The sequence below is a fragment of the Heptranchias perlo genome, chromosome 40 (genome assembly GCF_035084215.1).
Source record: "Heptranchias perlo isolate sHepPer1 chromosome 40, sHepPer1.hap1, whole genome shotgun sequence".
Taxonomy (NCBI): domain Eukaryota; kingdom Metazoa; phylum Chordata; class Chondrichthyes; order Hexanchiformes; family Hexanchidae; genus Heptranchias; species Heptranchias perlo.
Genome location: NC_090364.1, coordinates 15,472,270 through 15,489,258, shown reverse-complemented (window position 1 = coordinate 15,489,258; position 16,989 = coordinate 15,472,270). Strand labels below are relative to the sequence as shown.

Below are 16,989 nucleotides of genomic sequence, written 5' to 3'. Positions count from 1 at the left end.
AGTCACAGGTGGATAGGGTGGTGAAGAAGGCATTCAGCATGCTTGGTTTCATTGGTCAGAACATTGAATACAGGAGTTGGGATGTCTTGTTGAAGTTGTACAAGACATTAGCTAGGCCACACTTGGAATACTGTGTACAGTTCTGGTCACCCTATTATAGAAAGGATATTATTAAACTAGAAAGAGTGCAGAAAAGATTTATTAGGATGCTACCGGGACTTGATGGTTTGACTTATAGGGAGAGGTTGGATAGACTGAGACTTTTTTCCCTGGAGAGTAGGAGGTTTAGGGGTAATCTTATCGAAGTCTATAAAATAATGAGGAGCATAGATAAGGTAGATAGTCAAAATCTTTTCCCAAAGGTAGGGGAGTCTATAACGAGGGGGCATAGATTTAAGGTGAGAGGAGAGAGATACAAAAGGGTCCAGAGGGGCAATTTTTTCACTCAAAGGGTGGTGAGTGTCTGGAACGAGCTGCCAGAGGCAGTAGTAGAGGCGGGTACAATTTTGTCTTTTAAAAAGCATTTGGACAGTTACATGGGTAAGATGGGTATAGAGGGATATGGGCCAAGTGCAGGCAATTGGGACTAGCTTAGTGGTATAAACTGGGCGACATGGACATGTTGGGCCAAAGGGCCTGTTTCCATGTTGTAAACTTCTATGATTCTATTTCACCCGATGGATACAATGCACTGGGTGATTCTATGATTGTGAGGGAGACCAACACTAGGGGCCATAAATATAAGATGGTCACCAATAAATCCAATAGGGAATTCAGGAGAAACTTCTTTACCCAGAGAGTGCTGAGAATGTGTACTCGCTACCACAAGGAGTAGTTGAGGTGAATAGCATAAGATGCATTTAAGGGGAAGCTCGATAAACACATGAGGGAGAAAGGAATAGAAGGATATGCAGATAGGGTTAGATGAACAGGGGTGGGAGGAGGCTCGTGTGGAGCGTAAACACCGGCTTGTTTGGACTGTTTCTGTGCTGTAACTTCAACAACAGGAGTGTAATCAGACAAATCAGGGAGCGGGAATTTAGCCGCTGGGATCGGTCAGTGCGAGGAGGGGTTCCAGGGCTATTGGGGATCAGGGGGTTCTCTCGACATTGGGGTTCCTTTGATTTCGGGGATCAGGGCTTTCCTTCGAAATTGGGGGGGTTCAATCGATATCGGGTGATCAGGGGGTTCCTTCGATATCGGAGCTGGGGTTCCTTTGAGACCAGGGGGAGGCCTGAAGGGGGTGGAGGCACTGCTGTTCCTCCTGGCCCACAAAGTGTTCCAAGAGAGGGAAAGTTTTAAACTTTACCTAGGCCTCTTCTGGCCAGTCGGCTCCTCCCGCCTTGGTTCTGTTGCCAGGCCAACAGTGAGGCACTCCCCCGGGCTTAACGTTAATATTACGGTGTGGCGCCGATGATGTCATCAGGCCGCGACCTTTGCAGCATAAGTAGGCCTGACTTTAGAGGGAGCCTCATTGAGGGCCTGAGTCGCCGCCGTTAATATTACACCGGGCGGGAACACAGAGGCCGGATTTTAACCCCTCTCCCGACTGATTCCTGCCCGTCGGGGGAGGAGGTGGGTCTAAAATCACGGCCAGCGCCTGTGGCAGTTCCGCCGAGGTTATGGCGGGCAATCGGGAAAAGTCCCGTGGAAATTGTTTCCAGGAGAAGGGGGAGCGAAAGACAAAAAAAAAGATTGATGGTTCACAATGTTCTGCTTCCAGACCGACCGAGAAATCTCTCAGCAGCCCTTTTCGAACTTGTTGAAAAGTAAAGGCAGAGATGTGCCCACAACCACCCAATATGATAGGGTAAGTGGCATTCATTTTAGTATTTTCTATTTATGTATTGTGTTACTCTTTAAGTGCCTGGGCATGCGATAGGGCATTCAGAAGATCCTGGAGAATGAACATGACACTGGTGAGGAGGGGAGAGGGTTTCCTTTAAGGCTGATTTAATGTATGCTGTCAGTGTAACAACAAGAACGGCAACCTGCATTTATATAGCGCCTTTAACGTAGTAAAACATCCCAGGGTGCTTCACAGGAGCGATTATCAAACAAAATTTGACACCGAGCCACATAAGGAAATATTAGGACAGTTGACCAAAAGCTTTAAGGAGGGGAGAGGCGGAGAGGTTTAGGGAGGGAATTCCAGAGCTTAGGGCCCAGGCAGCTGAAGGCACGGCCGCCAATGGTGGAGCGATGAAAATCGGAGATGCGCAAGAGGCCAGAATTGGAGGAGCGCAGAGATCGCGGCGGGTTGTAGGGCTGGAGGAGGTTCCAGAGATAGGGAGATAGATGTGAGATACTTTGCTGCATACCTGTGCCACATTTCGCTTCAGGATCCTGGTTGGTTGGTACAGACGGACAGACATCCACTTTTACCACACGATTATCCCTCAAACCAAGTTTAAAGTTGCTCACAGCCGACTTGTAATTAAAGGCCCACCCTGGGGAGTGTCCATCTCTCTCTCTCTCTCTCTCTCTCTCTCTAATTAGTGTGGGCCACTGCATTCTTCTAGGTTAAACATCATTTGCCAGTTGCGAGCCCCATTCCCCAGCACATCTGGAGCTGCCTGTAGTAGTTGAGTATCATCTACTGTCCTGACACTCACACAGATCTAGGTGTCATCGGCAAACTTGCAGATCGGTTCCCCCAACACCTACGTCTAGATCATTAACAAAAACAATAAATAGCAACGGCCCTAACACCGATCCCTGTGGGACGGACACCACTGGCAACCACTTTCTGCCAGTGGGCTTCCGGCCAGCTCTCAGTCCAGCACGTGTACAAAAGTTTGTTTCTTTCATCTTTTGGGATTTGGATGTTGAACCGGGCAGAGGGAAAACTCTTCTTGTTTATAAGCCGCGGCAAAGGTAAACAAGTTTATAAAATTGAGAAGCTTGTTGGATAGGCCATGTCCCGTAGTCCAGGATATAGGAACAGCAGGAGGCCATGCAATTCGATTGTTGCTGATCTCTACCTCAACTCCATCCACCCTTGATACCCTCACCCAACAAAAATCTATCGATCTCAGTGTTGAAAATTTCAGTTGTCCCCCAGCGTCCTCAGCCCTTTGGGGGAGAGAGTTCCAGGTTTCCACTACCCTTAGTATGAAAAAGATTTTCCTGATTTCACTCCTAAATGGCACAGCTCGAATTTTAAGGTTATGCCCCCTTGGTCTGGACTTCCCCCACCAGAGGAAATAGTTTCTCTCAATCCACCCGATCAAATCCCTTTATCATTTTAAACATCTCAGTTCGATCACCCCTTAAACTTCTATTCTCAAGGGAATACAAACCAAGGATATGCAACCTGTCCTCATAATTTAACCCTTTAAGCCCTGGCATCATCCTGGTGAGTCAGCACTGTACCCCCTCCAAGACCAATAATGTTTGAGGTGCGGTGCCCAAAATTGAACTCAATATTCCAGATGGGGTTTGACCAAGGCCCTGTACATCTCAAGCATCACTTCCTCACTTTTGAATTCCAACCCCCTTGAGATAATGGCCAACATTTCATTGGCCTTTGTGCCTGTGCACCAGCTTTTAGTGATTTGTGCACGTGGATATTGAAATCTCTTCGCTCCTCCACAGCTCCTAGTCTCTCACCATTAAAAAAAAAATTGTATTTCTCAGATTCAAAGTGGGTGACCTCACACTTCTCCACATTAACTCCATCTGCCATAGTTTTGCCCACTCACAGTCTGTCTGTATCCCTTTGTAACTTCCTGCTCCCATCCACTCAACTCGCTGTGTCTCCTGCAAACTTGAATATACAACTCTCTATAATCGTCATCCAGGTCATTAATACATACGGTGAAAAGCTGAGGCCCCAATACAGATCCTTGGGGAACATCACTTGTCACTTCCCGCCAATCAGAGAACGAACCCTTTATCCCTACTCTCTGTCTCCTACCTCCTAACCAATTACAGACCAATGTCACAAGGTTACATTCAATTCAGTGCACTCTCGTCTTTGCTAATAATCTCTTGTGTGGAATCTTATTGAATGACTTCTGAATTTCCATATAGACAACATCTGTAGACACTGGTCACCTCCTCAAAAAATGCAACCAGATTAGTCAGACATGACTACCCCTTCAGCTGACTCTCTATGATCAGCTGATACTTGTCTAAGTGCTCACTCATTCCGTCTCTGATGATAGATTCCAGTAACCTCCCCACAGTTGATGTTAACCTGACAGGTCTGTAGTTACTTAGCTTCTCCCTCCCTCCCTTCTTAAATATAGGAGTGACATTTGCAATTTTCCAATCCAAAGGCACCGCCATGGATAAAAGACGAGGTGAATCAGTAAGTAGCTTGGGTTTCAAGACCTGTAGATTGTAGGAGGAAGGGAAAGACTGAGGGAGGTAAGGAGTTTGCAGATCATAAACCAACCCATGTGGTTGACGGAATCAGAGTGAACTTATTCACAGAGGTCATAAGGATCGGCAGTTTAGTAAATGGAAGGGTTCGGCCGGTGAGAGAGCGATCTTACCTGGTGAGAGTGCTACCCCATTTCAGTGCGGTTTATTTGAATCGTGGACCATTGGCCCAATCTGCGGAGCTCACTTCTCTCGACATGTGAGCATTTTGAAAAATGGAGAAGAGGAAAGCAGCCATTGAGACCTGGAGGGAAGCTGAGGCAACTGAAAGTGGAGGGGAAGGGCCAAAATCTCTGAGGTGAAATAGTTGGAGCAGATATATCAGACTGACCTTGGTTAAATTCCTAAAGGTGATTCTTTTACTTCCAGACTGACAGAGGCCTCTCTAAACAGGCTTTCTCAAACTCACTGAAAACCAAAGACAAATATCGATTCGCAACTGATCAGTACGATAAGGTAACTATCGGTGATATTTTTATAAATTTGGCCATTTTCCCCAAACTTTCTGCGTTCTTTTTCCTCAAAGTGCTGATTCTTGCCTGGGTACCAGCCATTGTCCGGTAACAGGCCCATTGGGCAGTCTTCAGGTGTGAGCCTAGCCAGTGATTGTTGATGGGCTATTCCACCATGGGTGGAGGTTGCTACAGCCAAGCTTGATCCTTTCCTTACCCGACACCCACACACATGCACAGAAGGAGGCCGTTTGGCCTATTCGTGCCTATGCTGGCTCTTTGAAAGAGCTATCCAATTAGTCCCACTCCCCCTGCTCTTTCCCCATAGCCCTGCAAATTTTTCCCTTTCAAGTATTTATCCAATTCCCTTTTGAAAGTTACTATTGAATCTGCTTCCACCGCCCTTTCAAGCAGCGCGTTCCAGATCATAACAACTTGCTGCGTTAAAAAATAATTCTCCTCATCCCTCCTTTTTTTTGCCAATCAATTTAAATCTGAGTCTTCTGGTTACTGACCCTTCTACCACTGGAAACAGTTTCTCCTTATTTACTCTGTCAAAACCCTTCATGATTTTGAACACCTCTATTAAATCTCCCCTTAACCTTCACTGCTCTAAGGAGAACAATCCCAGCTTCTCCAGTCTCTCCCTCAACCCTGGTACCATCCTAGTAAATCTCCTCTGCACCCTCTCCAAAGCCTTGACATCCTTCCTAAAGTGCGGTGCCCAGAATTGGACACAATACTCCAGCTGAGGCCTAACCAGTGATTTAAAAAGGTTTAGTGTAACTTCCTTGCTTTTGTACTCTATGCTCCTGTTTATAAAGCTTTTTTAACAGCTTTATCAACCTGTCCTGCCATCTTCAAAGTTTTGTGTATGTGAACCCCCAGGTCTCTCTGTTCCTGCACCCCTTTAAAATTGTACCATTTAGTTTATATTGCTATATCAACTATATAATAATTGAATGGAAACCTTGGTTGATTTTTTATTCCCCTTGCCCTAACCCAGAAGGCCAGTTATAGTTTCCCCATTGTCGTCCCAGCTGAACACTGACCAGGGGGTTGAATCTGGGACCTTTAGATCAGTTCCACAGTGGACAGTATATTTACCAATGGAAACATAGAGGAACTTCATTAAATAACTTATGTCACTGTATTCAGCCGTTGGTCAGTGGGTAGCTCTGTCGCCTCTGAGTCAGAAGGTTCAAGTCCCAATCCAGTTACTTGAGCACAAAATCTAGGCTGACATTTCAGTGCAGTATTGAGGGGAGTGCTGCACTGTCGGAGGTGCCGTCTTTCGGTTGTGACGTTAAAACCGAGGCCCTCTCAGGTGGACATAAAAGATCCCATGACACCATACGAAGAAGAGTTAGGGGAGTTCTCCCCGGTGTCCTGGACAATATTTATCCCTCAACCAACATCACTAAAAAACAGATTATCTGCTCATTATCACATTGCTGTTTTTGGGATCTTGCTGTGCGCAAATTGGCTGCCATGTTTCCTACATTACAACAGTGACTACACTTCAAAAAGTGCTTCATTGGTTGCGAAGGACTTTGGGATGTCCTGAGATTGTGAAAGGCGATAAATCTTTCTTTTTGAATTCCGATTTGAGTTGACCTATTCTTTTTGCAGCATTATATTCTCCAGTACTGTTATCTCTCAATTAATTGCTGACGTCAGATACTTTCTGTAAACCCTAGACCATTGTTTAAACCCCACCCTGCATTTTCTTTAGGTGGAAACGAAGCTTTACTTACAAAAAGACGAATTGAAGATTTGTACAAGATGCTCTCGACCAGCTTCGGAAGCTAACAAGGTTCGTTTGAATGTGAGAATCACGTTGAGGATGCTTGTCCCAGCAAACCTGCTGGACTCGGGTGGTAAATGCACTGCCTGGTGTGGTTCTAGGGTCGCCAACCCTCCAGGATTGTCCTGGAGTCTCCAGCAATTAAAGATTAATCTCCAGGGCACTGCTGCGAGCAAACACCTGGGGAGGAAAATCGTAGGAGCATTAAAACAAAATTGTGTGTTTTGTTCATTTTCTTTGAACATTTTTGTTCATAAAGTTATCGGAGACGGGGGGGATAAAAAAGGCTGTTTGACCGGGCGGGGCGGTTGGAGGCAGGGGGTCATGTGATGAAAGCTCCAGGAATACATCCAACCAGAGTTGGCAACACTATGTGGTATTGAGCTATATCAAGGAGGAAGGTGACAGGCTTGATGCACAGTCTTGATGCTGAGCTCAGTTAGGGTGGCAGCTGGAGTGCCACATTTGGCCTCAGTGCCCTTGTGTTATGACGGGGAAAATCAGCCAGGATTCCCCATTCCTGATTGCTATCCAGCAACCCAAGATGGGAAGTGCACAGATGGACATCTGGTGAGGACATCTGGTGGGCTGTTATAGCTGTCACGGATGGATTGTCTGCCGGCTCTCACTGTCTCACACATTAAGAATAGCCACTTGCACAGGCATGATGGGCCGAATGGCCTCCATCTATGCTCTATCATTCTATGATTCTAAGGGTCCAGAAGACTGTGGATACCTCCCCACCCCCCTCCTGAGCATGGAATGAGCATTGTCTTCAAGACAAGAGGGAGGGATTGGGGAGAAAATAAGCAAATAAAGTTTTTATTTTGTGGCAAAAACTAATAAAAACAGAAACAAAATGATGATAACTTTGCTTGGCAGTTAAATATTAAGAGAAGACCTGACTAGAAAATTATTTACCCTGTTTTAACCAGAGAGTGGTTAGAATGTGGAACTCGCTACCGCATGGAATGGCTGAGCGAATAGTGTAGATGCATTTAAGGGGAAGCTGGATAAACACATGAGGGAGAAAGGAATAGAAGGATATGTTGATAGGGTGAGATGAAGTAGGATGTGGAGCATAAACACCGGCATAGACCAGATGGGCCGAATGGCCTGTTTCTCTGCTGTAAATTCTATGTTTCGTCCAGTACTAAGAATGCCACCTGAAGCAAAATTGGGTTGGGGTAGTTTGGAATTTGAGTAGATGATTTGCAGATTAAGTTAGCAGGAATCCCACAGGTCGACCTGTATAATCAGGAATATGTTGGTCTCATCCTGAGACACCGTACAATAGAGAACGAAAGTGTTGCTATAGTGTAAGTGATGGAGGCTCATTTGAGGCTGGTGTTGACATGCATTGTCAGGGTATTTTGTATGATACACTGCAACTGACCTGTGATGTGCCTCGTCTCAGGATCCCCAATGTTACTCCAACAGGGAACTAGGAAGATATTCAAAACTTCCAGCACCATCATCCCTCAGTTTGATAAATAAGAACAAAAGACTTCCAGATATCTAGCGCCTTTCATGACCTCAGGACATCGCAAAGCACTTTACAACCAAAGAAGTACTTTTGAAGTGTAGTCACTGTTGTAATTTAGGAAACGTGGCAGCCAATTTGCGCACAGCAAGGTCCCACAAACAGCAATGAGATAATGACCAGATAATCTGTTTGTTAGTGATATTGGTTGAAGCATAAATATTGGCCAGGACACTGAGGAGAAATCCCCTACTGGTGTTCAAAATAGTGCTGTGGGATCTTTTACATTCACCTAGGAGGGCAGATGGGGCCTTGGTTTAATGTCTTGTCCAAAAGACGGCACCTCTGACAATGCAGCACTCTCTCAGTACTGCACTCAATGGAGTGTCAGCCTAGATGATGTGCTCAAGTTTCTTGGAATGGGACTTGAACCCACAACCATTCTGACTCAGAGGCGAGAGTGCTACCCACTGAGCCATGGCAGTGCAAGTATACCTTGCATGGAAACACAAGCTCAATACATATCGCTATTTACTTTTTAGTGAGAAATCAAGGTGAAAGGTCAAGTACCACAATGCACAAAGGTTGAAAGGAAGAGGAGAGAAGATAAAGTAATGATTAGGTGCCACCAATTTTGGGTTTGAAAAGCCTGTAGGTTGTAGGAAGGATGGAAGATTGAGGGAGGTAAGGAGTTCCACAGTTTTGAGGTCCTGGGAATGGCAGTGCATTGTTGATGCTGTTTTTTCCAGGTGGATGGAAAGTACCCCTCAAAAGAAGAATTGAACACCAACATGGAATATCTTCGATCGTCCCCTCAAAATGACAAGGTCAGTAACTTCAGCTCACATGTGGTATGCAAGCTCTGTTTAAACCATTGGGTAGGTTTGCAAGAAGATGACCCATGGACAACCTTGGGATTGAGAAGTTTTATAGATGCTGAGGAACGGATGATGAAGGTTAAGCTCAATGGGTAAAACACAATTCGTTCTTATATTGGGAGCGGACGCAGTGTAAAAAAAGAGTGCAAAATATATTCTGTATAAAAATAGATTGCTCCTGGGAGTCTTTTTAATTGTTCTTTTTCTGTCCATTTTCCACCTCAGCTTCTTGCCTGAAGGCATCGATTCCTTGTCAGGGTACTGTTCTCCCACTGCCAGGTGCCCCTAGTACCTTGCCCAACTAAAGTCTAGATGACAAAAGAAAGAAAGAACTTGCATTTATATAGCGCCTTTCACAACCTCACGACATCCCAAAGTGCTTCTCAGCCAATGAAGTACTTTTTCAGTGTAGTCACTGTTGTAATGTAGGAAACGCGGCAGCCAATTTGTGCACAGCAAGATCCCACAAACAGCAATGAGATAAATGACCAATTAATCTGTTTTAGTGGTGTAGTTGAGGGACACTAGGGTGAACTCCTCTGCTCTTTTTCAAACAGTGCCATGGGATCTTTTACGTCCCTCTGAGAGGGCACATGGGGCCTCGTTTTAACATCTTGTCTGAAAGACTGCACCTTTGACAGTGCAGCACTCCCTCAGCACTGCATTGGAGAGTCAGCCTAGTTTATGTGCTCTAGCGCTGGAATGTGACTTGAACCTATGGCCTTCTGACTCAGCAGTGAGAGCGCTACCCACTGAACCAAGGCTGACCCCTGTGTGAGGGTAGACAGACCATTCATTCACAGGGGGCATCTCAGATGAGCCCAGTCCTGTCCTCGTCTGATGTCCACACAAATGCACTTCCACTGGGGTTGCTGGTTAGTGATCAGGAAAGGGAACACTGGCTAATTTTCCCTTACTGAGTCTACTGAGCATCCCCTGCTATTGCCTCAAGCCAGACCAGTGAACTCAACACAGGCTGAGGATTGAACCACTATTGGTGTCAAGGCTCTCTCACAGGCTACTTCAACACAGCCACAGGTTTAGATGTAACCAACAGTAAGACCCAATTAGTTCATAGAATGATACAGCACAGAAGGAGGCCATTCGGGCCATCATGCCTGTGCCAGCACTTTACAAAAGCTATCCAATTGGTCCCACACTCCCTGCTCTTTCTCCGTAGCGCTGCAGATTTTTCCCTTTCAAATATATATCCAATTCCCCTTTGAAAGTTACTTATTGAATCTGTTCCCTTTCAGGCAGCGCATTCCAAATCATAAGAACTCACTGTGTCAAAACATTTTTCCTCATGTCGACTGGTTTTTTTGTCAAGTACCTTAAATCTGTGTCCTCTGGTTACTGACCTTTCTGCCACTGGGAACAGTTTCTTCTTATTTACTCTATCAAAACCCTTCATGATTTTGATCTCTATCAAACCTCTTAACCTTCTCCGCTCCAAGGAGAACAATCCCAGCTTCTCCAGTCTCTCCAGATAACTGAAGTCCCTCATCCCTGGTGCCATTCTAGTAAATCTCCTCTGCACCCTCTCCAAGGCCTTGACATCCTTCCTAAAGTATGGTGCCCAGAATTGGACACAATACTCCAGCTGAGGCCTAACCAGCATTTTATAGAGGTTTAGCATCACTTCCTTGCTTTTGTACTCTATGCCGCTATTAATAAAGCCCAGGATCCCATATGCTTTTATAACAGCCTTCTCAACTTGTCACCTTCAAAGATTTGTGTATGTGAACCCCCAGGTCTCCCTGTTCCTGCACCCCCTTTAAAATTGCACCTTTTAGTTTCTATTGCCTCTCCTCATTCTCCCTTCCAAAATGCATCACTTCACACTTCTTCTTTCAGAGATAGGGAGGGGCCAAAGCCATGATTTAAATATGAGTTTAAGAATTTTAAGTTTGAGGTTATAATGGCAGATTTTAATTTTCACATAGATTGGGAGCAGCAGACCTGCTCAAGTAGTGAAGGCAACCGATTTCTAGAATGGATTCGGGAGAGTTTTTTAGAACATGTTTCAGAACCGACAAGGGAACAGGCCACACTGGATTGAGTGATGAGTAACGAGCCAGAATTAGTTAACAATCTGACGGTAAGGGAGCAACTTGACCTTAATATGATTGAATTTGACATTAGGTTTGAGATGGGGAAATGAGAGTCACAAACCAAGGTTTTAAATTTAAGTAAGGTGGACTTAGAAGGGATGAGACTAGAATTAACCGCAGTAGACTGGGCTGAACTGTGAATGGTAAACCTGCAGACAAACAGTATTTGGTGTGATACAAAACCAGTATATGCCCCTAAAAGGCAAAGGCTTCACTTGTGTAGTTAAGCAACCATGGTCAACAAATGAGGTAAGAGATAGTATCAAGATACAAGAAAAGGCTTAGATAAATGCAAGAAAAGTGGAAATTCAATGAACTGGGAGAGGTACAAAAAGCAAGAGGTGCAAAAAGCGAATATGGAAAAAACACCTACAAGGGATATCAAGATTTTATAAATAGATAAAGAGAATGGTAAAGGGGAAATGAACCTGTTCCACCAATCGATGGCCGATCAGCACCTCAACTCCATTTACTCGCCTTTGCTCCATGTCCCTTGATATCCAACAAAATCTATCGATCTCAGTCTTGAAATCTCCAATCACCCCCCCCCCGCAATATCCACAGCCTTTTGTGGGGCGGGTTCCAGATTTCTCCTACCTTTTGTGTGAAAAAGTGCTTTTAGATTTTGAGAGTGCCTTGAACACCTAGGTCTAATTTTAAGAATATGTCCCCTTGTTCTTGATTGTCCCACCAGAGGAAATGGTTTCTCTGTATGTACCTATCAAATTCTTTTAACATTTTAAACATCTCTATCAAATCACCCCTCAAGCTCCAATACTGAAGAGTATACAAGTCACCTGTCCTCATAATTTCATCCTTTTAGCCCCGGTATTATTCTGGTGAATCTGTGCTGCACCCCCTCCAAGGCCAATATATGCTCCCTGAGGTACGGTGCCCAAAACCGAACGCAGTGCTCCAGGTGCGGTCTGACCAAGGTTTTATACAACTGAAGCATAACTTCCTGCACTTTGTATTCCACCCCCCACCCCCCCAACTAAGATAAAGGCCAATTAAATACGGAAGGAGGTTGAGAGAGAGAAAGATCTGGGTGTTATTGTGCACAGATCATTGAAGGTTCATGACTAATGTAGAGAAACTGTAGCTAAAGCTAACAGGGTATTGGGTTGTATTAATAGAACCATTCAGTATAAATCAAAGGACACCATTTTAGAGTCATAGAGTCATAGAGTTATACAGCACGGATAGAGGCCCTTCGGCCCATCGTGTCCGCGCCGGCCATCAGCCCTGTCTACTCTAATCCCATATTCCAGCATTTGGTCCGTAGCCTTGTATGCTATGGCATTTCAAGTGCTCATCCAAATGCTTCTTGAATGTTGTGAGGGTTCCTGCCTCCACAACCCTTTCATACAGAGCGCTGGTCAGACTGCATCTGGAGTACTGGGCCCAGTTTTGGTCCCCCACATGGTGGGTGATATAGTGGCCTTGGAAAAGGTCCAGAGAAGAGCCTCAAAAATGATTTCAGCTTAAAGAACCACAGTTACTCAGGCTTGAGGACCTTGGTCTATTTACCTTAGAGCAGCGTAGACTTTGAGTTGACCTGATAGAGGTTTTTAAAATAATTGAAGGGCTGGATAGCGTCCCTATTGATAGATCATTCCAGTTTAACAGATTGGGGAGGACCAGGAGACACGAGTTTAAACGATATAAGAGGATAAGTAGACTAGGTGTTAGGCAGTTCTTCTTTTCCCAGAGAGTAGTGAGCCTTTGGAATACATTGCCGGCTGGTGTGGTGGGTGCTGACTCTCTGCCTTCAAGAGGGAGCTGGACCAGTTCCTGACTGGGGCAGAGATCGCATCATATAGAAGATAAGTGGTTTTACAGATAATACTTGGTCCATGTGATCTCCTGGATTGGTTTTGCTGCCTGTGGGGGTCGGAGAGGAATGTCCAGAGTATTTTTTCCCTTTATTTGCCCTGGGTCTTTTCTCTTTGTTTTGCCTCTCTCAGGAGATTACATGGCTGCGGGGGGAAGGGATGGTCATGATGCTCTGGCCATCGTCAGGTGTGGGGCAGGCTTGATGGACCAGCTGGTCTTTTCCTGCCCGTCAATTTTGTACGCTCATACTTTGGTAATCCATTCGCTTTTTTGATTGCTTTTTGTACCTGTCTGCTAGCTTTTAATGATTGACCTGTGTTCTTCGACCCCCAAATCTCTCTGCTCCTCCATAGTTCCTAAATTCTCACCATTTAGAAAATACTCCGATTTATCTTTCTTGGGTCCAAAATGGATGACCTCACACTTGCCCACATTGAAATCCATTTGCCATAGTTTTGCCCACTCACTTAATCTGTCAATATCTCTTTTTCAACATCCTGCTCCCATCTGCATTACTTACTGTCCCTCCTAACTTAGTGTCATCTCCAAACCTGGATATATAACTCTCTAATCCTTCATCCAAGTCATTATTAAATATGATGAAAAGTTGAGATCCCAGTACAAATCCCTGTGGAACACCACTTGTCACATCCTCCCAATCAGAGTGTGTACCCTTTATCCCCACACTTTGTCTCCTGCCTCCCAACCAATTTCCAACCCAAGTTGAAAGGCTACCTCCAATTTTGTGCGCTCTCATTGATGCTAAAAATCTTTTTTGCAGATCTTTATGGAAGGTCTTCTAGAAGTCCCTATAGACAACACCCATAGTCACTCCCTTATTTACCTGACCAGTGACCTCCTCAAAAAAGTTAACTAGATCAATCAGACATGACTTACCCGTAACAAAGCCGCCCTGGCTCTCTCTGATCAGTGCACATGTATTCAAGTGCTCAGTCACACTGTCCCTAATGATAGATTGTAGTAACTTCCCCCTAACTGATGTTGAACTGACTGGCCTGTAGCTACCTGCTTTCACTTTCCCACCCTTCTTAAATAATGGAGTGATATTAGCATATTTCCAATCTAACGGCAGAATTCCCAAATCAAGAGAGCTGTGAAAGATTACGACTAACGCTTCTGCAATTTTTACACCTGCTTCTTTTAATACCCTGGGGTGGAAACCATTAGGCCCTAGAGATTTATTTATCCTAAGTCCCATTATTTTCTCTATTGCCATTTTAAAACACTTATATTGTATCAAATACATTCCTCCTCTAAATTTATTTATAATTTCCCATCTATTACTGGTATTTTATCTTCTTCTACTGTGAAACAGATACAAAGTACTTGTTTAATAAATCTGCCATTATCTATTACAGTATCACCTGTTTCGGACTTTAATGGACCCACATCTCTCTTAGCCACTCTCTTACTTTTAAGATATTTATATAAACTTCTACTACAGTACTAGCCTTTATTTAATTGCAAGTTTTTAAAATTTCCTTTTTGTCAGCTCTTAATATTTTCTTCGTGTCCCTTTCTATATTTTTATATTCTGCTGGATTACCACTTTTCTTGGCATTTATGGAAGTCACTTCCTTTAGTTTTATGCTCCGTCTTACCTGATGTATTGACCATGGTTGCTTGACTGTACAAGTGGAACTTTTGCCTTTTAGGGGTGTGAACTGGTCTTGTACTAAATACTTATTTGAATAACTCCCACTGTTTCTCTGTAGGTTTACCTGTTAACAGCTCAGCTCAGTTTAACCTGTCCAGCTTACGCGACATTCCTTCGAAATCAACCTTACTTAAGTTTAAAACCTCGGTTAGTATGGGATCTTTCTCCTTCTCGAACTTAATGTGAAACTCTATCATGTGCTGGCCTCTGTTTGCAAAATGTTCCCTTACTGTCCAATTATTAATTAATTCTGGCTCGTTAGAGTTTACTATGACCTGTTCCCTTGTCGGTTCTAAAGCATATTGTTTCAGAAAACTGTTCTAGATACACTCTAGAAATTCATTGCCTTTACGATTTGAGCAGATTTGCATCTCCCAGTCTACGTGAAAATTAAAATCTCCTATTATAACTGCTTGTCTTTCCGGCCCAGCACGCCCACTGGGGGCTAATCTTGTAAACTCCTTCCTGTCCCCCTCACCCCTCTCAGCACTGACCCTGTAGACTCTGCCAGCAGATCAACTATCACCGCCCCTCTCCGCATTGCCCTCCAGAATGTCCGTTCGCTTGTGAATAAGGCCCTTGCCATCCATGAGTTTATTGTGGATGATTGCATCGACATCATGGCCTTAACGGAAACCTGGCTGACGGGTGCTGACACCTTCCCTCTTAATGAACCCTCCCCGCCTGGCTATATCTTCCACCATTTGCCCCCCCCCCAGACCACCGCGGTGACGGTGCGGCCCTTATCACCAAATCACTCTTTGGTCTGTCCCCCTACTCCTCTGGCACCTTCTCCTCCTTTGAGCATCTCACCATGTTCCATGTCTCTCACCTCTCCTTTAAAATCCTCATTCTCTATCGCCCACCCAAGGACCACACCAAGTTTCTCACCGAGATAGCTTTAATGCTTTCCTCCCTCAGCTTTTGCACGACCGACTTCTCATCCTCAGTGATTTCAACCTCCATCTCAACTCATCGTGCCCTCTGTCCTTGGAGTTCACTGCCCTCCTATCCTCCCTTAATCTCTCCCTCCATATAAACTCCCCTACCCATATTCACGGCCACCCCCTCCACCTTGCCAATACTCCCATCGTGTCAATCACAGATAAGGCCCCCTCTGATCGCTTCCTTGTATCCTTCTCCACTCACATCCCTCTTCTCCCTCCGAGCCCCACTTCCTTCTGTTTCAGCCCCTGGAAAAACTCTTCCCGAAGTCGCTTACAACGGCACTTTCAAATTCCCAACCGTCCAGCCTTTGGCCCTCCATTCACCACGACATTTCTGCAGCTACCGATCTGCTCAATCACACCCTCACCCCCACCTTCGATGCCCTTGTCCCCATTAAAACCATTACTCTCTCTCACCCTGGTCGTTCCCCCTGGTACAGACCCCATCTCCACTTCCTTAAGTTCAAGGGACACAGACTTGAACATTCATGGCGGACAACTGGTTTAGCCATTCATCGCCAAAACTGGCTGGACCGCATAAAGGACTATTGGGTCCTGCTCGCCTCTGCCAAAACTGCTCATTCAGGATCATCCTGGAATGCAAAGATAACCCCCGGCTTCTCGTCTCCACTACAAACAATCTTCTTAAACCCCTCTCCCCTGCCTCCTCCGCCCCCACCTCCAACAAAAAGTGCAAAGAGCTCATGGATTTCTTTGTCACTAAGATTGAGATCATCCGTTCAGCTGCCTCTGCCGCTTCCCTCGCCCACCAAGCCAGACTTCCCCTACGGATCCCCCTTGCCATTGCCCTGAACTCGCATCTTTCTCCACTTCCTCTCCTATCTCCCCTCAGGCCCTCTCCGAGCTCATCTTGACCATGAGACCCACCTCCTGCTCCCTCGACCCTATTGCCACCAAACTGCTGACCACCCAACTTCCCTTCCTGGCTCCCATGTTGGCTGATATTGTTAACGGTTCCCTCTCCTCAGGTACTGTCCCCCTCCCCTTTATATCTGCTGTCTACACCCCCCACCTCATAAAAACCCACCCTTGACTCCTCTGTCCTTGCAAGCTACCACCCCATCTCCAACCTCCCGTTCCTCTAAAGTCCTTGAACGTGTTGTCGCCTCCCAAATCCGTGCCCATCTTTCCTGCAACTCCATGTTCAAATCCTTCCAATCAGGTTTCCGTCCCCGTCACAGCACAGAAACGGCCCTTATCAAAGTCACAAGTCACAAATGACATCCTATGTGACTGTGACAATGGTAAACTATCCCTCCTCATCCTTCTCGACCTGTCTGCAGCCTTTGACACGGTTGACCGCACCGTCCTCCTCCAATGCCTCTCCTCCATCGTCCAGCTGGGTGGGACTGTCCTCGCCTGGTTCCATTCTTATCCATCCAGC

At 45.3% G+C, this 16,989-nt stretch overlaps 1 protein-coding gene across 2 annotated transcripts in view; it reads left to right on the top strand.

Annotated features, from left to right (window-relative positions):
* LOC137305738 (myosin phosphatase Rho-interacting protein-like) overlaps window positions 1–16,989 on the top strand; it is a 242,455-nt gene that overhangs the window by 74,509 nt on the left and 150,957 nt on the right. For both annotated transcript variants that reach the window (XM_067974676.1, XM_067974675.1), the window contains exons 6-9: window positions 1,724–1,810; window positions 4,759–4,845; window positions 6,577–6,657; window positions 8,881–8,958. In XM_067974676.1, coding sequence (XP_067830777.1) covers window positions 1,724–1,810; window positions 4,759–4,845; window positions 6,577–6,657; window positions 8,881–8,958 — 333 coding nt within the window. The remainder of the gene's footprint in view (window positions 1–1,723; window positions 1,811–4,758; window positions 4,846–6,576; window positions 6,658–8,880; window positions 8,959–16,989) is intronic.